This window comes from Athene noctua, chromosome 9 (genome assembly GCF_965140245.1).
Source record: "Athene noctua chromosome 9, bAthNoc1.hap1.1, whole genome shotgun sequence".
In the NCBI taxonomy this organism is placed as follows: domain Eukaryota; kingdom Metazoa; phylum Chordata; class Aves; order Strigiformes; family Strigidae; genus Athene; species Athene noctua.
In genome coordinates this window covers 14,385,627-14,407,221 of record NC_134045.1, presented here as the reverse complement: position 1 = coordinate 14,407,221, position 21,595 = coordinate 14,385,627, and the positions used below count along the sequence as shown (strand labels likewise).

At 38.6% G+C, this 21,595-nt stretch overlaps 1 protein-coding gene across 14 annotated transcripts in view; it reads right to left on the bottom strand.

Annotated features, from left to right (window-relative positions):
• ZNF536 (zinc finger protein 536) overlaps nucleotides 1–21,595 on the bottom strand; it is a 352,088-nt gene that overhangs the window by 185,941 nt on the left and 144,552 nt on the right. For all 14 annotated transcript variants that reach the window (XM_074912935.1, XM_074912931.1, XM_074912939.1 and 11 more), the window contains one exon: nucleotides 2,936–5,107. In XM_074912935.1, the coding sequence (XP_074769036.1) occupies nucleotides 2,936–5,105 (2,170 nt within the window). In that variant the 5' untranslated portion in view covers nucleotides 5,106–5,107. The remainder of the gene's footprint in view (nucleotides 1–2,935; nucleotides 5,108–21,595) is intronic.

Below are 21,595 nucleotides of genomic sequence, written 5' to 3'. Positions count from 1 at the left end.
GGAGTCATTTTCACATGTTCACTGATTCAAACATTCTTTTACTCACATAACAAACAGCTGCATACCACATTAGCCCAGCCAGTGACAGTCACACATCTCTGCAATAACTGTTTGATTGCAAACTTGACCCTTTCTTCTTCTCAGCCTGAGCTAGACATTTTTAAACAGGCACTCCATTCCCAATCCTCCTTTGCAAAGAATTACATCAGATAACAAAGACTTCTCTGCCACTCATTGTAAGCCTTCTTCTGGAGATCTGTTCTAAGAGGCACTGTGTAAAAAGGTTTTTATGATGAATTCAGAACTACTATCATGTTAAGAGCACCAATTTATAAAGAAGAATTCATTGGTTAAGATCTGAAAAAATAGTTTCTCAGGCCCTACTGACCCAGTTTTCAACAAAAAAGAATCAAGTGATGCAAATTAAGTTTTGAGACATTGTTATGCAGTCTGAGAAATTTGTAAAACTGTGTTTTGCAGTAATTTCTTAATAGAAGATTCAATGACTACTTAATTCTCCCCTACGCAAAAAATCTGATTTCTTTCTATGCTACAGGTTTATTTTTCACAGGTAGTGATAAAACACACACTTCATAATGATGAAAAGTTCCAACAGCAACATGGCAGTAAAATTTAATTTTAAGTACTAAAGAATACTTAGGTTTTGTTCTGGTAAAAATGCAATACTCTCTTCCTTTCATGTGATTAAGAAGTTATAAAAATGTGCACACTTTCCATTATAGGATGTATGACACTGAGAGCCTTCCTAGATTTACTAGTAACAGACTAAAAGAGACAACCACATATTAATATAAAAGGTCTGGTTTTCTCCAGTAAAAACAAATGTGCTTCTAGCAACTGTTATTGCATATATTTTGCTTTCATTTTTATATGATTTGATAGAAATGCATCAGGTGTGAAAATAAACGTTTTAAATAAATTGTTGTTTAAGTTAAAAATAATTTTAAATTAGTGGCCAGAGAGAGAACACTGCGGTGTTATCTTTTGCCTCTGAAGATAGGAAAAACTTCCCACAACAATACATTTAACGAACCAGAACACTTGGAATTAAAGTTTTCAAAGCACTCAAAACACACCAACTTTCACATGCATTGCTTTGAATCCTCTCCAGTCTCTATCAGTTCACTCTTACTCAGAAGACTCTGGGGCTCCTTTTTTTCCAAACCTTTCCAGACAGCCCTGGAAGGCTTCGGACAGAATTTAAACGATTTCGGGATCTTTTATTTCCGATCGCTCTATGGCATTGTAAAACAAAAGTGATGCTTTCTGTATTAAAGAGGAGCATTCCCCCGCTACCGCAATGTGTAGGAGTTTTCAAAGTGAAAGTTAGAAAAATAATCTTCATCCTGACATATTTTTTCAATCCTCTTAAAACAATCTTTACAACTATACATAGTATGAAATTAGCTCTCGCCTGTTATCCTTGTTCCTACACAGAATTTTCTAATGTGTCTCACCAGTAATAAATTGTAAACGAGGCTATGACTCTAAGAGTAGACAGTGTGTTTCATGGGTATTTAAACAACAGCATTAAGTACTATAGGAATCTGTGGAATGTGGAGTGCAGATTTATGTGTCTTAACAATTTCTTTACTGGTTTGTAATAAGCCAGCAAACTAACACTTTATTTTTGTATTAATTTGGCCTCAGAAGTAGAGTATACTGGAGCATGACAAGAACAACAAAAATAAACTGGCATATACTTAATAACTGTAACAGTGAATTGCCTCCAATACTAAAATATTTATCGAAACTGGGGGAAAAAAAACCTGAAAAGAATTACCCTCAACAGCCTGCTACCAGCTCTTTAACAGTGGGCAATGTAATGCCTTAAGGTACCTCAAACTGTCTTTCATTTTCTAGACTTAATGGCTGATTGCAGAAATCAATGTTGCCATTAGTAACAGAGTATTTGTTATGGCATGATTTCCTCTGTTGTTAGGCTTGCAGAATGATTACAGTATTAGTGAGGTGCTTTCTTTATAAAGGGCTGAAGATATAACTTTCAATTTACTATCCATTAGTAAGTGACTTTGGAAATATACATGAGGCCAGAAATCTTACCTGTTATTACTTGGAGATTTTATTTCAGCAGTCATAGGCTAGTAACTTTAAAAATTGCACCAGGAAGCTCAATATTTTATAGACATCTCCAATGAAATATTATCTGCTTTGCTATTTTATACACAGCAAGTTAACATGACATACAATGCAATTAAAATGTTTCAGTCCAATTTCTATTTTTCTTGTACTTTCAAATAGATGTGAATTACGCAGAAGGCTTCATACATGTTAAAATGTGCACATAAGTTAAAAGATTGTCAAAAGTTAGTAATTTGTATTTTTGAATCACTTTTCAATCAGTCCAGTAGCCAGGTACAAGTATATATCTCAGCTAAGTAATTGATATGGTTGTGGGAATAAGGGCAATCAGAAAGGTTAGCCAACACTCTGTTTATTAATCCCATTTCTTTGAACTACAGCTCAAAGAAGGCATCTTTCCTCACCCTTTTACATGGAGGACATGGAAAGATCTGCAAGAGAGACACCATGAATAAAAGAAGAGGAAAATAAAACACCTTCCAAAACCTAGAGGGAGAGGCCCTGGAAGCGACATTGCTATTGGTGACTGTACAGACCCTGCACGCTGCTGCCGTGTCGGAGCGTGGGGTGGCAGAGGTGACAGCTGAAAGGCTAGAAAACCTGCCCTTGGAGGGGAGAAAAGGGTGAGCTGAGAATTAACCTCGAAGGCATTGCGGGAACCCAAACACAGATGTTCTGGCATATAACACTACATCCCTGAGGACTGCTAGGAAGCAACCTAACAAGAGAATGCATAAACTACTTTGCTGCTGTGATTTCAAATATAGCTACGAAGCTTTCAGTGCAGAGAGGGAAGAAGAAGTTACCATACCTGAAGAGGAGGGTGAGGAAGGATGTGGGCTGTCCTCCTGGGCACTCCCCGTCTGTGAGAGACCCCCACCTACTCCGCTTTCTTCAGTAATGTTAGAGGACCCTGGTGTTGTCGACCTGCTGACAGACTGAGACTCTTGATCACTTCCAGACCCACGTCGCTCATCAAGACTACCTTGAATTATTTCATCTTCTCCTTTCCTGTCTCTTTTGTGGACCCTGGAGTGAACAACCACTTGATGGTATGTTCTAAAAACCCTTCCGCAGTCTGGGCATTCAGTTGGCTTTTCTTTTACATTTCCATGACTTTGTAAGTTGTAATCGAGTCCCTGGTTCATACCATGTGACAAAAAATCTCTACTGCCTTCTAAAGGGTCTAGTTTGTTTGGCAAGTCTCTCTGATTGCCCATTTTAGTGCTGTGAACCAAATCAGCAGGCATTTTCTGCTTAGAGCCATCTGCTCCTACTAACACATACTCCCGCTTCTCCTTATCAAACATAACTCCAGCATTTGCCAAAGTGTCTTCATGGCTGCGCTGTATCTGCTGCTCTTTAGACAAAAAGCCATGTTCCATGGCCATTCCCCTTGCCATAAGCTGCCAGGCTTGATAGCTGTTTACTGGATCCATCTCTGCTGCTTTGGCGGCAGCTTGTAACCTTTCTATACAGCTGGATTTCAGAGGAGGCACCAGATTGAGACAGCCCAATAAAGAATGTTTATCCCCTTCAGCAATACTGTGGCCAATGCCAGAAATGGGTGAAAGAAGCTTCCCCAAGACCTCTTTCTCTTTCATGGGTATATCTCCTTTGTTATAGATTTGATTTTGTTCACTTAAACTTGCTTTGTCGGGAGGAAGAAACCCACTCTGCAAACATGACAGATATCTGGAATATAAGTTTGCATGAGCTTCCTGGGACATACTGCTGATGGAGACAGGTACTTCGGGATCATTAGGAGATTTGTTCTTTACAGATAACTTATTCAGGTGAACTTTCATGTGATTTTTAAGAAACCAAGGCTCTTTGAATCGCCTCCCGCAGATCTGACAGCAGTGTTCAAAGGAATCCTTGTGCTTTCTCATGTGGCCTTTTAGGAACCAGGCTTGGCTAAACACTTGGCCACACACCTCACAACGAAACTCATTGGTGGATTGCTCCCCATTCCCATTGGAGCCCTGGCCCTGTGCTGACTCTGCAGTTATGTGAGCCTTCTCCACATGGCTAATCAGCTCCTCCTCCTGTGAGGCAGCAAAGTCACACAGGGTACACTTGTAAGGCTTGTGCAGGATCCTTATGTGCCTGTCCAGCTCTTCTCGTTTCTTAAACTTGCCTTTGCAAAACGTGCATCTGAACCCAGCTGTCTGAGCAACAACCTCTTCCTGGACGCTGACCGGCTTTGGAGAGGGAACAGGGTTTGCAATATCAGGTGTGCTGTGATTAGCTGGCACAGACAAGTTACAGTTTGCGAGAGGCATTGGCTGGGTGTGTTGTTGTGCTTTCACATCAGGTCGTGGCTGCAAGAGGCTGCTCTTCATCTGTTTGTCCCGAAGAATTGCTCTCTCCTCCAGCTCATGTAAAAGTCTGTTTTCTTCTCGGACTCTTCCACGACCTTTGCCAAGGTTTCCAAGCTTATGAGTACGCAGGTGTATCTTCAGGTTGCCTTTCTGAGCTGCTCTATGGTCACAGTATGGACACTTAAATGGTTTCTCTCCAGTATGAGTTCGCATGTGTAGTGACAGGATGCTGTTAAATCGAAAGCGTTTCCCACAGAGAGGGCATGGGTACTTTCTGTTTTTCCTGGCATCATCCTCTATATCGCTCATCTGGGACATAATCCCTAGGTTTTGTCCGTTTAAGAACTGCTGCAGGTCCACACGCCCATTCAAACTGGTATCAACCTCTCTATTGAGTTGGTTCGCCAACAGTGCCATCTGACTGCTGATGGGCTGGTTTGCTATGGACATGTGGCTTTTGTCTTCTAGTGGCGCTGATGCCTTCTCCTCTGGATTCTGCCTGTTCTGGAGCTCCGGGAAGGCATGGCTGAGCTGGGAAGTGATCTGGTGCAGCTTCTGGCTCATTGAATACTGCCCATTGAGTATGGTGCTGTTGAGATGGGCGTCAGCTTCTGGCACAGCTGAAGAAACACCAAGGCACAAACTAGCTTCCTCCATCTCTGAAAATCAGAAGATATTTTAGATTCAGACTGTGAAAGAGTTACAAGCATTGAATCACTGACGTACAATTTGCATTTTATGTTTTACCTACTCATAATAATGCAAAGGAATTAGTGTAAAAACAATAAAAAGTGTATTAAATGCCAACTGTGCTACACAATTTTGATCATACATGTGCTTTCATCATTCTGCATGTTTACGAATAACCATTAATTACTATCTTAAAATATGCTACAATTTCAAAATCTAATTATTATGGAAGGGGCAAAGGCTTTTACTACCTCCCTTGTCTTTCTTCTTGTGAAATTGCACCTGTTTACATATCTAAATCTATGGAAAAAGAAATGTTATGCATCTCTCCCTTTTCCATTAGAAAAGCCAGGGGGAAAAAAAAAAAAAAACAAAAAAACAAACCAAAAACAAAACCAGAAATCCATTTGTAACTTTCAGTTCCATTAACCATATTCAATATATTACACATTCTACAATGAGAAAGATAGTTTTATGATTTGACAAAAAAACGATGGTATGATATTTACTGGTGTACAATAAAACAAGATAATGTTTTGGGAAAAAATAAAGTAAAGGACAAGCTTTAGAACAATAAAAGGGATTTTGCTTTAGTCAACAAAAAGTGCAGTAATATCTCATTAAGCTGATTAGTATGCTGCTTAGAAACAGTACTAGGTGCTGTAACACATGATTATAATCATAAAAATCCTTCAGTGTTTGCAAGTAAGCATTAACGAGGTATATTAAATTTTAAGGAGACTGCGACTAGCAGCTTTGTAAACCTCTGAGATTAAGATTTAACCCTTCTGTTACAAAACATTGTTATTTTGTCATTTTGAAAGTGAGCCCATCAAAAGGCACATAAATTATCTTCTGCCAAGTCTTTTAATTCATTGTTGAGAACCTTCAGATTTCAGTTCTTAGGAAAACTTGCCAGATTATAGAAGGAATATCTCTGTCCTTCGATGGGTAAAACATGTGATTTAAGGCACTTTGATTTGTTTTAAAGAGCTCTCTTATGGAACTAGATAAACCCAATTAAAATCCGGGGAAGTTGCTGTGGAAAGCCTCAAAAAGTTTAAGAATTTTAATAACTTTCCTAATACACGGTAATGACTACAAATTGTACCTACACTATGTATATTGCAGAAAATTAGAATTCAAAGCTGTTTGTTAAACACAAGTGCTCTGTTCTGGTCTGCATAATTGTCCACAATAATCTTCTATCCTTGACACTTCTCTATACAGAAATAACATATCTATAAAATTCTACTTAAAATATAAAGTTTTACATTAATAACTGTCAAGCTATATGATGCTACAAGGTTATACTAGAAGATAATTGAGACCTGTGTTGTTCAGTGGAGTGGTTTGACACTTTATTCACTAATGAAACTACTGAATTCTATACGTTTATTGAATTATTAATTTGGTCAACTTCCTGTTTGGCTTCAGCCAAAAGCACTTTCTGTCCATGCCTTCTACAAAGGCTACAGGCACACTCCAGGTGGACACCATTCCTCACACAGCTTCATAGTGTCCACTTGTTAGACAATTTGAGGCCCAAATCTGGCACATACTTAAAATGCATATAATTGTGCTCATGGGAGTAGTCCAGTAGACTTCAAAAGGGTGACTCTTGTAAGCAAAGTTCCTTACATGCTTAAGTATTTGCAGGATCAGGGCCTAAAAGCATAGGTGATCTCCAAGAGGAGACCTTTGGTTCTCAGCAGGATGACTGGGGTTGTGCTACAATGCAGATCTCGTAAAAAGTAAAGGGCGAAGCGTATATTCATGTGTATTAAAGAGGAACGTGAGCTACAAAATTTTTCAGATGTAAATCAGATCTTTTTCAAAGTTTAACAGTGCCCAGATTCAGATTTCATGTTGGACACCCATTACTTACATGCTGTCAAAGTTATTATTTACAAAAATATTAATGATACCAAGAAAATGAAAAGGATTATACCTATAAGCTATGGACTACACCTAGGTTTAGCTTGCAGTGTCTGATTTCCAAAGGTAGGGGAACATAGTCAAACCAGGTGTTCACCCAAGGCCATGTAGTAAACAAATAAAATTGTTGGTTTCCATGCAAATTTTCTGTGCAGCAGATCACAATCATTCAAAATGGTACATACAAACAATTTTTTTAAAATTATTTGAAAGTTTGCTTAACTTTTGAAACAAACCAAATTTCATGTTCAAAAGGATTAGCTAAACATCTGAGAGTTGTAGTGCTTAGGCCTGCCACTGCCTGAAGTTGGCAGAGATTCTGAGTATCTGCTTACACAGTTCTGAAAAAAAACCAACCCAAATAACCCCCCCAAAAAAACCCAAGAAAACCCCCCAAACCAGAATCTACTTTCTGACTGGATTCCACAGTATCATAGGTGTTATTTCTCTTCACCATACTTAAATAAGGGATGTTGGCAAACAAGAACATAAAAATTCAAGAAATGTATCGCATGTAGAGACACATACATATATTGAAGAGGGCTTAGAAAAGTCTTTGTGAATTGTCATTATTCTATAACAGCTTGAAAAATACAGTCTAACTTTCATTTATTCAGCTGACCTCAATGGGAACTGGTGCCTTTACATGCTCAGGAAGGTTTGGGTAGTTAATTTTAGCATTTTATGCTCTATCGAAGTTTAGAAATGCTGACAGATCCCAGTGGAGTTTATTAATTCTGATGTTTAACCCTAAGCATCAGTTCAAACGTATGGTTATTTGGATTGGGGAGGGGAGAGGGAGTTGTGGTTAAGATTTCAACTTATTCTATGGCTCTCTTTCAAAGATAACTTTATTAAAGTAACAACAGCAGTTGTAGTTGGAACATGATAATTTTTTCAAAAATTTTTTTGCTATTTTCTGTCTACCACAAATGTACAGACACATATAATGTAGAATATAGATAGGATGAATCAAAAAAAAAAATTTAAATCATGAGGAAGACCAAACCCGTAATTTTTCATTTAAAAATTAATAATTTTGGACCAAGTCTGGGGAGTGTGACGCATACATGTTCATCTTTTGGCATTGGAAATTTTACACAATTTGATGACATATGCAGAAAGGTCAACAAAGCCTCTGCTTAGTGAAAAATAACCACCTCTGAATGCTGCATACTCTGATCAGCTGTTCAGTTTCTAGGATCCAGCTACTGCAATCTCAAGATGCTACAGTTTTTCACTTAAACTGTATTCCCACCCTCACCTGCCCCAGCTTCTTGTACTCTTGTTCCTGTTTCTGGCTATGAATTGTCTCTTTTCCTCACTTCTACCTAGTTTCATTGCAAAGTATAACCACAGCATTCAAAGTACTGCTATATGAAATTTCTCCTCCTGCAATTCCCAGTTACTGCGTCTAGGAACACAGGGACCCTGATACTGTTCAGCTCTCATGTAAGTCAGACTCTCAGTATTCTTCAGGCCATCACAGCAAAACCTACCAAAATCTCATCTTGTATCCACATGCAAGACAGAAATAAAACTCATCCTCATCCATCATTCCAGTATGAATTAGATAACCCAATCTAATTTGCCTAATTTCTCTAAAAAAATTAGCAATTTCATTCTCTCCCTCTTTATCCATCATCCCTGCCTAGATCTCTGACCAGACAGGGTTACACCAGGTGGGGTAAGGGGCTTTCATTCCCCCCTGAGCCTCTTGCTTCAGGCCTTGCAGTTCAAGGTCCCCCACCTTGGTGTCATGGTAGTCATTGCACAGGCTCTTCCCATCAGACAGGACCCTCTCTCAGGGTCTGGCTGCTCTCCACAACACCCAAGAGGTGCAGGAGTGCACTTTGGATTTCTCTATAGACACAACCGTCCTCCTCAGACTGGCCTGAAGTGCAATGTTACCGTATCCATTCTGCCCAACAACCAAATGCTAAAAACACTAAAAAAAACCACCTGCATGGACTTCATTGAAATTTACCTTTTAACAGATAACCAGTTTGTAATTTCAGCGGTTTTGACAAAACAAATATTTTTCACAACATTTTTCTTCATTATGACCTGCCCTTCTTGCCTCCCCAAACCAAAATACCAGGTATTCAAAAATAAAAAAATCTGGAAATGTCAGTTTATCAGTGGTGCTGTGATGCTTCATGGGAGGGAAAATACCTAGCTTCCAATTTTTAAATATATAGTCTATTACATTATTTTCATTATTCTGATCTCTCTTATAAGGAAAACACAGAACGTTTTGCCATCACTTGCACTGGGAACAGAAGCACAATGTTCTCTGTAGTTAACATATGATTACAAAATCAACTGCACATCAAATTTGAGATTGTTAAGAAATTCAAAATATGTCTGTTGAAATTTATGTAGTAAATTTTTGACCTTTAATTATCTCAAATGTTTTGTAAAGACAGCATTCCCCAAGGCATGGCACCGTACAGAGCATGTTGGTACCAGAAGAGTGTTCACGGGTTCCCCTTCAAAACCTCAACAAAGCCTCTGCCCTTGCCCAAGCCAGTCATTCCAGCCAGAAAGCCCAAACCTCACCTACTGCGTATGCACAGGCTACAGACCAGCTTGGTTTATACTGCACAGGGCAGGGCAGCAGCGGTCCCTCAGTAAGAAGCAAACAATCCATCAGAGGACAGCTATTTACTGTGTCGGGTGTGTAGTTTCCTATTTCTACGAGGAGGGTATTCAGCTTATGAAATTCACAACTGGATACATATATTATAAAAATACTCTCTCATCTCCCACATGAAGGTACAGTGAGACATTCAAGTCCCTTTGATGATACTAATAGTTATTTTGATTTCACTCACATTTTTGCCCTCAAGACTATTTCCTGTGATATCAATAACGAAAGTTCTGACTTTAGCCATTTCAATTGAACACACAGATTTTATTTAACTATTTGAAATGGATTACTGGAATTTAAAACCAATTATGACACCAGAAATGCCTGTCATCACTACTACATTAATGCAATATGAGATGCTCAGCTTCCTTTTGCTGGAAACAGAGGCAAAAAAAGGATGGCAAATAGAATAAAAAAGTTTAAATATAAACATATGTAAACATACGCAGACACATATCTGTATACATACACATATGTGCATACACACACCTGTTACCTTTGTAAACAGATGAACAAAATTCAGTTCTTATTTACACCTGTTCATTGCTACTGGACTTACACACTAAAGCATTTCCCTCTTCACTGCTGTAGAGAAAACAGTCATTTAAAAAACACTGTTGTGCTGTTATTATAGCTTAGATTAGGTTAGTTAAAAGATTTACAGTTCAGTAAGCAAAGTAATGCTTTACAAGCTCACGTGTTTAAGTGACAAGCTCGCTCTGGCCCTGATCCTCTGAGCAGTTAGTTACACACACTGTTACTTATGCTTTCAGAATATAGACCTGGTATTTATCTTTCCAGCTAGAAAAATTCACATATATCTACATTATCTTCCAATCCATTGACAAATTCTAAATACTCCAATACAGACTGCTTCAGATCTTAGCAACTCATGAACAGGTATTGCTGAGAAACTTCAGAATATATATTGAATTTTTATTAAATATTGTTCTTATTGTTGTAGCTGAAACAGTTTAACTAAGGCTGTTATAAGCATAATACACTCCTGTTAAGAAATACAGAACACCAGACTACTGAACCCTTTCAGGGTCATTAAACAGCTGTAAACATTATTACAAAAATAAACCAGAGATTTCATGCTTACATTTTAGCCCAGAGCTTGGTGTGCTGAGCAAGTACATTTTTTTCATCTCTTACAATCAACGCTGGTGACATTTGGGCATCCAAACAAATTACATCACAAATATTACTGAGGTGGGTAGGATACTGAGCGGTTTATTTGCCAAATTATTAATATATAAACAGTAGGGCAGGACAGATGACCTACTCTTCTTTGACTGATTTGTAGGCAATACTAAGAGACATAGTGGTAAATAGTTAAATTTTAACAAAAAAATGTGTGCACGGAAGGGGAGGGGAGAAATCAGATTTATTTAATGCCACCAGGACAACATTATCGAAGATTCTATTCTTATTTTACTTCCGTAAATTAGAATAACTGCATCAAGTTCATTGGAGGGCTGGGGTTTTTTTGGGGGGTGGGGTGTTGTTTGTCGGTTAAGTAGCTGTCCTGCTCCTTGGGGTATAATATAATTGTATTAGGGAAATAGATGGTTTCTGGAGTGTAACAGAATGACTTTAAAAAAAAAAAAAAAAGAAAAAAGTTGGCCTACAGGTAATGTGTTCTATCTGTTTTTATCTAAATATTAAGGCCAACTTGGTAATTTGTTATTAGTTAGTCATTTTGCCACATACAATTTTTGTGATTATTGCAAAGCATATGTAGCGTCTAATAATTTAAAACTGGGGCGAGGCACCACTCGAACACGGTATGTAGAAAGTACTGGGTGATCCTGAGCTGACGCCCTCCTGCATCCTGGCCAGGCACACAGGGTCGAGGCCGGAGCCTCATGCGAACACCCATCTTCCAGCACCCAGCCGCCGCGAGACCACGCAGGGGGGAGCAGGGAAGGCATTTGACAAAACTGTAGCTGCTTTGTAGTGCTGATATTTAAACAAGCTGCTTATTGATTCCAAAACAAAGTACTCCTTTAGTAACAACAGAGCCAACTCATTCCACAACAGTTTTTATGTCTTAAAGAAGGGTTAGCAGCAGGATTTTGAAGTTTCAAAACTCGTTAGAGACAGAAAATTGTTTGCTGAGGCTGTGCGGCTTTCGTGCTGGACTGAGGAGACAGTTGCTTTCTAAAATACCTGTTACATCTGTAGGGTACTTTCTAGCCAGCACAGCATTTTGGACTGATAACTGATCAGTAGAAGATAAATCACCAGAACAGTCTTTGGCTGGTAGCACCCATGGAGTGGAGGACTGTGAACTGTTTGTGATCACAATCTAGGAAGACGAGCAGAGAGGAGAGGAGAGGTCATTTATAAATCTCACTCACAGATTAGAATAGAAAGATTAGAAGAATGCAGACAAGCTGTTTGATTTATTGCTACTTTGCATGTGACTTAGCAAAATCTGTTTTCCTCCTTATTTATTCTATTTCACTTGCATATACTTAAGAAGTCAGATCCAAAGAAGAGAAAGATAAATAATTGGTACTGAAAGTTCAGTAGATTAAAAAAAAAAAATCCTGCTTTTTTTCAAGGCACTGGTTGCATCTGGGATCATTATTTTTTAGCTTATAAGCATTGATTTTCATTTTACTTTTTTTTTTTTTCCTAGTGTTCTCCTGATGACAAAAGTAAAGATAAGAGTGATACCAAAATTCAAATAGGAGTCTGATTTGTGGAATGCTTCATTAAACTAAAGCTTCTGTTACTTTAGAAACAGCATTTTTAAAAGTAAATTTGTTATTTTCATGTAATTTGGAATGTATACAACTGATTAAACTCTCTCCAATTTGATCAATCTCCTGTAGCTCCTATCTGATCATTCACTTTAATTAATCTAACTGACATTCACGTCAGATTGAAGAAACCTTAAAATTAAGCTTTTAACGATCCACTTTAGTATTACACAGTACAAATAAAATAATAAAATGCCTGGAAGACTTTGCAAAGCATATTTATGGTTTCATTTTTTGTCATTTTTACAGCATGAAATGGGCTGCGATTCTTCTGCTCTCATGTGAGGACACTGTACTGCCCTGGAAGTCTGTAATACTCTAACTCATTATATAATATTAAAATATACATAATGTTGACCCTATTAATCCTGCATTCTTCACACAGGCAAGCTCCAAATAAAAGGCAGTGCATTTCAGCTGGGTGAGGACAGGAGCATCAGGCCCTCTACACCAATCACGAAGAGATCAAGCAAGAGTTAAGACCAAAGAACTCAAATCATAGTTAGAAACAATTTAAATCCAAAACCGTAATGCTGGGTTGATGATTTTATTTTCATTTCACAAAGGCTTAGACTTAGATTTTGTGCATAACTAAATATAACGTCAAATGCACATATGTCCCAAAGATCAAAATATGATTGATTGTGGAATATTCATATGCGATAGCCCAGCGTGATTTTGTTCATAAGGGCACCTGTCAGAAGCATAAGCTTGGATACAAATTATCAAATAAGTATGTAAAATCATTACTAAAATCCAGGCATGCAAACAGATAGTCAGTTGTCTGAAACTATTGGACTGTAGCCAGCACAGTGGCTCAACAGACTAATGCTTTGGTCTTTGCAGATCCTCGGGGCCCTAGTTCAGTTCCTCCTGCTACTGGTCGGGTCAACTGCCTGTACCTAGTGTTGACTTTCCTGGCACTTAATGCTAGGAGTAAAGGAAAAAAAACCCGAGTCCATAAGTTCCCTTTGACCTGAGCCACAGAAACATCTGCTGGTTGAGTCACGAACTGCTTGTTGGCCAAGTTTAACAGTAACCGATCCTGTTGCGGATCAGCTCTCTCAGCAGTAGGTGTCACTGCAATAAATAGATGGATTTCAAGGGACAAAGACACACATTCCCAGTGAAAATGCATAAATAGAACATCCCTGAATAAAGAGTTTCAAAAAGAAGTATATGGTCCAATTAGACTTTTTCTTTTAACTTTATGCAAAATGCTGGAAATCTGGTTTGGGGAGAAATGAAATTGCATGTGGGATTGTCAACAAAAACAACAACAAAGTAATTCTGTCCTCTAGTCCTATGTCACAGAGATCCTTTAATTCACATTAATCACCTCCCTGCAATCCCAGGTCTATTAGGTAAAGACTGTTACAGTTAAACCTTTTAAAAAAAAGCTCTCTAACAAATTAAGTAATTTTCTCTAGTGGAACAAAAGACCTAGTTATATGGAAAGACACTGCACACTCAACTGTAGTTTTAGGACTTAACAAAGACCACAAGCTTAGCCTATTTTCTGTCAAATTAGAGAGTCCATACCCAACCCTATCTGCATACAGAACAAGGAAAAAGAGAATACTTATAACAGCTTTAGGGGGAAAAAGATGTCTCAAGTATAGGTTTAATTAATAGAGTGCATATTTTAAAAAAGCAGTAACCAATTTATATTTGAAACAGAAATATGTGGTATGCCAAATAATATCACAGAGATGTCAGCCAAGTCTACACCATATTTGGTTTCATTATCACAAAATGGTTTGTAGGATAATTAAGGATGCTCCAAATTGCATACTATTGAGTTAGACAGTAGACAAAACAATGCATCACTAAACATACAGGCTACCTGTGATGATATCAGTGCAGAAATTACATGCCTAAGTAAATGGTTTAATGCTGGTCAAAAGGAAAAAGAAAGATTAACACATTAAACCTTGCATAACCTGTTGCACATGAAAGAGAGCATATGTGACAGCATATACTCTCAGAGTACATATATAATACAACTGCCTTTATTTTACTTCTAATGACATTGAACTGGGAACAAAGGAGAGGAAAGAATATAGAGATAATGAAAAGATAAATTACTCCATTCCTCAAGGTCAGTATATTTAAGAGAAATCAACATAAAAAAAGTCCCCACACACATGAAAAGTATAAAGGGCCACACTACGTATCTGGGAAGAGTTAAGCTCCTCCTCTTCCCCCAGCATGCTTCTGAAATATGCCCGGCAGTAATTCCCACCAGGTCATACCCCAGTATTCTGTAAAGCAGCCCAGTATCATGGGTCTTCAAAGCATACTGTGAACACAAGGAAAGAGGAGGGGAAGACATTTTCTGCATGTTTCTTCGCTGTGCACAAAAACAGCCAATATCTTAATGCAATGTAAATGCAAACAGTTAGAAACCTACAAGTAACTTGCCCAATACCAGTGCACCCAAACAGCTTCCAAGGCCGGAAAGCGACCGAATTTTTTGGAATTTCAACACTGTAGAAATGAGTATCCCTAACTGATCATTTCCACATCTCATTTAGGAAAAAGCTCACCATGTATCTTGACTAAAATAGATGGCTTATCCTCTGTAAAGAAGCCAGGAACAGAGTCCAGAACTCTTGACTCCCATTGCTTAGTCCAGTATGCCAGATAGCTTGCTTTTATTAAATATAATTGACTGCTGAAAAGACTGGGTTTTTTAACTCATGACAGACCTGTCAGTATAACATTTTTTGGTTAAAATATTAGAGTGCACTATTTTGTTTTTTAATAACTAAGATTCTTGGCTGTTAATCCCTTCTACCTCCAATTTTTGTCTTCTCTCCTTTCTTCCCTCAACCCAACTGATTTATTTTTCCTCTCCCTATAACACATGGACTTGGTGGCAAAAGAGAAGACATAATTTAGAGGGTCATAGTGATTCTTAGATACAAGTGGCCTCAATGAATTATTTTTAACACTAATTTCCAGGAAAAGGATAATGTTGAGACAGCTTCGATTTCAGTGGAATGAGACAAAGTAAAAGACACAAAGGAAAGAGGCAAGGATGCTGGGAGGCAGGTGGGTGTGGGAAAAATAGAGCAAACATTGCTCAGAGTTCTCCTTGTGTTTGTGATCTCCAAAAAAGTAGAAACAGCAAACTCCTTTCAGAATTAAGTGGAAAAAGGTAGATGAGGAAACACAACACTAACTTAGACTAAGAATAGAAAAAAGTATTTAATTATCACTCAAGAAAAATGGAACACTAAAAACCATGAATTTCCTTTATCCTTTGGTGTTCTGGTCTGTGCACACTTTTACTGATATGATATATTACTACTGTTGTCATTTAACTTTATTAATTGATCACTGTCATGTACAGAAGAGTAGAGCCGGTAACTCTAGAAGCCACCTCGTACCTCCTAGGATGCTTTCACACTGAGATAAGTGGTTTAGACTTAGAAGGGTGTGGTTAGCAGTCACTGTGCTCATCTAAGACACCGACAGCTTGATTTTGCAACTGCTATAATTGTATTTACCCCAAGGTCAGAAAACATTCACAAAACATGCTCTTTTTCAGACTGTCATTTTAGAGAAGCAAAAAAATACATCTGCAGTACTGCTAATCACACTGTTCTTTTGGATGGCTTCTTAAGCAGGAAGGCAACCCCAAACACGAATGTCTATACTAAAAGTAGCTGACTTGGGAGATTTTCCTGTATTTTCCCAGTAGCTTTTTAAATTATCTCTACCTGTTGGAGTGAGATCATTCTGCTTCACCATAACACTGCCTTTTCCTCTGAACGATGGTACAAAACAATCATAACAGTTCTGAGATTAAACCAAGGAAGTAACAATGATGTCACACAAGTGGCCATAGGAAAGGGTCACATCTTTGCAGTACTCTTGAATGCAGTGATGTGAACAGAAACTCTCCTCTTCCCATTCCACTGCAAGATCAAATACAGGGAAGGGAATGGCTATGTAGTACATATAGTGAAGGAAGCATAGATGCAAGCACTGATTATGGCAAAACAGTACGTATGTTTAAATACAATGGCAGCATGACCTTCAGGATCCAAACAAGCTGAGCACTGATTGCTGTTTGGGCACCCCTGTTTTATCTGGGCATAATAGCTTTGATCATTAATAAAAAGGGCACTGAAAACTTGGCAGACACATAGCAGATAGATGAGTACACGGGAGGAGGAATGCTGTAAAAATACAATAACATATAAAAGCTATCTGCAGGATAAAAAACCTTTAAATAATTTTGATGTTAATTGCAACATTGTGGGCCCATGGCTGAAAAGACAACCTATCATTTTTGATAGGTGAGTGGCAACAAAGCTGACAAAGAAAGTCTGATAAATGCAATCACATGATGACAGACCCTGGCAAGTTCAATTACGGTCGCAAAGTCAGTTGGGAGATGGACTCTGCTAACTGTAATATATCCTTAACATCCAGCTCTGGCCACAAACAGCTCTGACCAAACTCCTTCAAGTGACTGACAGGATCCCTAGAGGCTTCAGTCCCATGGCAAGCTGAGAGCATCTGAGAGTTGTTATCAGAAGGACCAGGGACTAACAGGGAGTGCTCCACTGCAAGAGTTTCCGATACAACATGCAAATAAACATAACTCTCAGTGAAACTACTTCAGGTCTCTTGAACAGTCTGTGCAAATGAGCGGTTCGTGTTCACTTTCTCCAGCTCATGTAAAACTTCACTCAGTCTTCATTTATATTGCTCCAAACTGGTGTGAATCTAGATAATTTCAGAGAAATACAAAGCCAGATAAATGAGGTTGAAAGACTTGGTGGTTCAGTTTCAAGGACCCAGCCACAGGAGGTGGTGAGTGGGCTCCCACTACTTGCAATAGGACATCAAAGTGCTCCTCACTGTACAGGACCAAACACCAAAATCCCCAAAGCCAAGAGCATTCAGCAGTTCCCACACGAAATCTCTGTATTGCTTCAGTTGCTCAAGCAGAAACTCATTTTTTTGTTGTACTGATTTCCAGCACCTTGCGCCTACACTTACAGAGATTGTCGTCTCTGTCTACTTAAAAGGATTTTCATCTGCTTCACTTTCTACTTCCAAATAGACCAACTATACTTATTTGATGTGAGAAAGTAAGAAGGAGATGTATATAGCAAATTGTGGCTTCACATACTTCAGTGAAAAATTATCTAAAAATTTAAGTCATATTTAATCAAAGTATCAGGCTTCCTTGTAGTTTCCTTTTTAATTTTTTTTTTAAGTCACAAAAAAGAAGTCCTTTCTCAATTTTTGGTTGTTGACTTTTATTTTCCTAGTGACTTTTTCTACAAAAAGAAAAAAAAAAATCACTGTTTCTAAAGGCCTTCTTTGTTCTCTTTCTGGATTTTCCAGAAATATTGTAAAATGACAATAGTATAAAAATTATACTGTAAAAAATGTAAGTACTGTGAATGAGCAGAGTTATTCATTTATATCCCTAGCTTATGAAATGCCCATATCATGTATCCTTTATCCAACAGCAGACTCTTTTAGCTTCAATCACAAGAGCTAACAATATGTTATTGATATGATTTCAGGAAACTGTCAGCAGGCAGCTTAACTTTCAGCTCCTCAGCTATGGTGAGCGTACGCACAAAACGTACCTGTACCTCTCCTGCATGAAAGCTGGCAGGGATGCGCACATTCCTGTCAGCTGTCAGAGCAGAATAAAGAGAAATGTAAACAAGTCTTCCTCACTAAGTGCAGTCTCATACTCCTTACACAGCGAAAACCTGCTACTGGTTTCACTGGGAACTTTAACTGGCATCAGAAACACGTGTCAGAGCACTGAGGTGCAGCTGATTGCTCCCTGCAAGAAGCTGGAGTCAGGAGCAAGCTGGGCAGGTAACCAAAGGCACTGCTGTGGGCCCTCACCCTTCTTGCCCCATGCCCACCTCCTGCCCAGCAGTAACCCTCCTCCAGCAGTTGGCCTCTCACACTGCTGCAAACGAGTTTCAAGCTTCTGCCTGTGCCCTCCAATTATACACAACACAAAATCAATAGGAAGACTACTGAACAGGGAGGCTAAGTGGGCCACTGCCCTGCCAAGAAACAGAGTGGGTTAAATGAGGCCTGGAGTTTGGTACACCCCAGGCCAGGTCTCCAGATGCAGTAGGAGCTTGACTCCTATCAACTGGGGTGAAAATTAGGACTTCCAGTGCCTTTGTGCATCTAGCCCTTTGTGCTCACTTAGGAGAACGGGTGCAACGAAAATGAGAGATGAGGCTCTTCTGTAAAGATACAGAACTTCCTCATTTTCAACCACTTCTGGAAAAAGTAAGTCAGCACATTAATAAGTCCAGTATTTTCAATTTTTATATGTGTGTGCTATTATATTTTTAGGAGTTGAAGAGTAATCACAAATGTCAGAAGCTAGAACAGGTAAACTAAACGTGCATCTCTCCCCACTCTAGGAAACCAGGTTTTTAAAACTAGTTTTCATATTGGTTTACAAGCTTTAATAATAAAAGAGTATGTTGTACTATTAGATGTTGGTCAGGATTTTTTTGTCTGACGAAGAGAAATAACAGGCTGCTGCAGGAGTTAGCACAGTTTGGGTGGTTTTTTTTTTCCTCCAAATGATCAGAGAAAGTACCGTACTTTAAGGATGTGCCTCACTTGCTCTTAAAAGGGTAAAACAAAATATTCTCCAACTATTCTAAGCCTGCCATATAAGTATTATGCTGTTACAGATTTCAAAAGGTTAGCTTCAATGAACCTGACATCAGTATAACCCAAAATAACCCATTCAAGAGAAAAGTAAGAAATAATTGCTGTTTTCTCTTTTTTTTTCCTCAGCTATATTGCTATAATGATTTTGCATAACAGATTGAACAAAGTGCTGTTGTGACAGGTGGTAGAATTCAGCTAGTAAGCACAGAGACAGGGTTCAATTTAGTTTGTGAATCCTTTAATTGTTGTGCAGCTAATTAAAGAAGGTTCTTTACACTCGCAAGTGTTTACCGTTGCTAGTATGCATACATGAAAAATTAAATTGTGCCTTCAAGGGCTGAGAACTATAGAAAAATCATAGCTGATTCTGCAACATGCTTACCAGCTCAAAATAGCTGCTTTTCACAATTGGAATTTGTAAAACTTTTTGCTAAGCAAATATAGAGCTAATTAGAAGTGTTCGTTGGACCAATTAACATTTAAATAAATAAGCCATATTGCACATTTCACAGTCTTTATTTAATGATGCTTCTTAACTCTTTGGAAAGATTCCTTTAAGTACAAATAAGTTGTCATAAAAATGAAAGACAAAAATAACACCATAACAGTATATTCTATGCTTTTTTCTTTTTGCCTTGAAGTCTTTTCTAAAACTCTATACCTGTTACTGGGGAAGGGGGGGGATACACAAATCTGGTTCCTTCTTTCATCTTGTCAAGTTACCTTTCCACCCTTTTGAATGCGAACAGAAAAACATATTTGATTACTATTTAAAGTGTTATGATAGCTCTGTTTGTTTTGCCCCATGGAACAGAATCTGGTTTAGAAAAAAAAATCATCTTACTTTTATCTCATAAAATGGCCATTCCAGCCAAAAAGAAGGGTGTTCTCAGAAGAGATTGCTCTTGGAGTAACGAAAGCAGCAGTTTGAAAGTTGCATATACAAACAGTGAAGTGAAAGGGAAAAAAAAAAAAAAAAAAAAAAAAAAGATCTGTTTTTCAGGTCTACTGTTAGCATTCCCATACTAAAACCAGTGTTGTTATTATACCTAACCCTAGGGCCACAATTGCCTGTCTCTTTGGGGTCAAGTGATATTTTGCTTTCAAAACAACTGTCTTTTAATTTAACAGTCCCTTTCAATCAATAAGACCCTTCAGTCTGCGTTGAACATACATTTTCTCTCTCTCTTTCAACCTCCAAACCTCTACCTAACACAAAGGTTACATTAAAAACAGGGGGAAGGCTTCTTACTACTTTTTTCCAAGACACATTACACTACCTTGTAATCACACTAAGAGCTAACATGGAAGGACTCATTGTTGACCTTGGCTTTCAGCACAGAAAACCAAATTAACAAGGACCAATTAACATTTAAATAAATAAGGAAGATTAACAAAGAATACTCTGCATACCAAGAGGGTAAAATAAACTAAAGGAAAGAGTACAGTATCTCCCTCAATCAGCATGAATGAAATTCTCCGGGAAGGACGCAAGCCCGTTGGTGCATGGAAGCACAGACTGCTCTTTCCTGTACTGGCAAGGCCTGATGAGCACCAAAGGGGATGCAGCCGCGCGTGAAAGCAGGCAATGCTCTCGCTCTGGCAACCCCTTGGGTAAACGTGCAGAGACCCCACAGTCCTGCATGATGTACTTACAGAAGGGAACGTGCTGCTCGTATTCCTGGCCTCTGCTCTGCCCCTTCCACAGGAGGCTGTTGGTGTTTGTGATTGTCTACGTTGGATTGCTGCACACCAAGACGCATGTGGCTTTAAGCTCACAGCTGATAAGCAGCAGGACAAGACTAGACACCTCTTGCACAGATTGTCAGTGCATACTACTTCTAATTAAATTTTTAGTGGGAAGGTGTGTTTGCATGGTTTGTTAGACCCAGTAAATTCTGGTTAAAATCAAAGAGAAGAAAAAGTGGCCAAAGAACAAAGAACATCCAGCAGCCCAAGAAGTCATCCCTAGAGACTGGGAAGTTAGTGTTTTAAAATGTCTGTTCTATTACCTCACCCTGGAGACTCCAACCTGAATTTCTGTGTTAACTAAGTAGTTGCTCTGACTATCAAGCTACAAAATAAACCAGTATGAAGTTCTTAAAACTTTCATGGGTCAGGGAAACCATGTCTTTATCCAGCTTTCATTTCATGTACTTCTCTGACCACTTTTTTGGGGGGAGAGGAGAGGCACATAGGTACCTGAAGCTGTAACCTGGAGGTAGTTGCAGGGACTCCCTGTGCCATACAATCAGATGTTACACGAGGCAGGATGAAGGTAAAGTTTTCAACCACTTTTCATTTTCCCTGCCTCTTGCTCTTCCCTGAGGTAAATCTCCAAAGAGGACTTTTGGTTGGTAAAGTTTCTCCACCATTCTTGGATATCATTATCCCAACAGAAC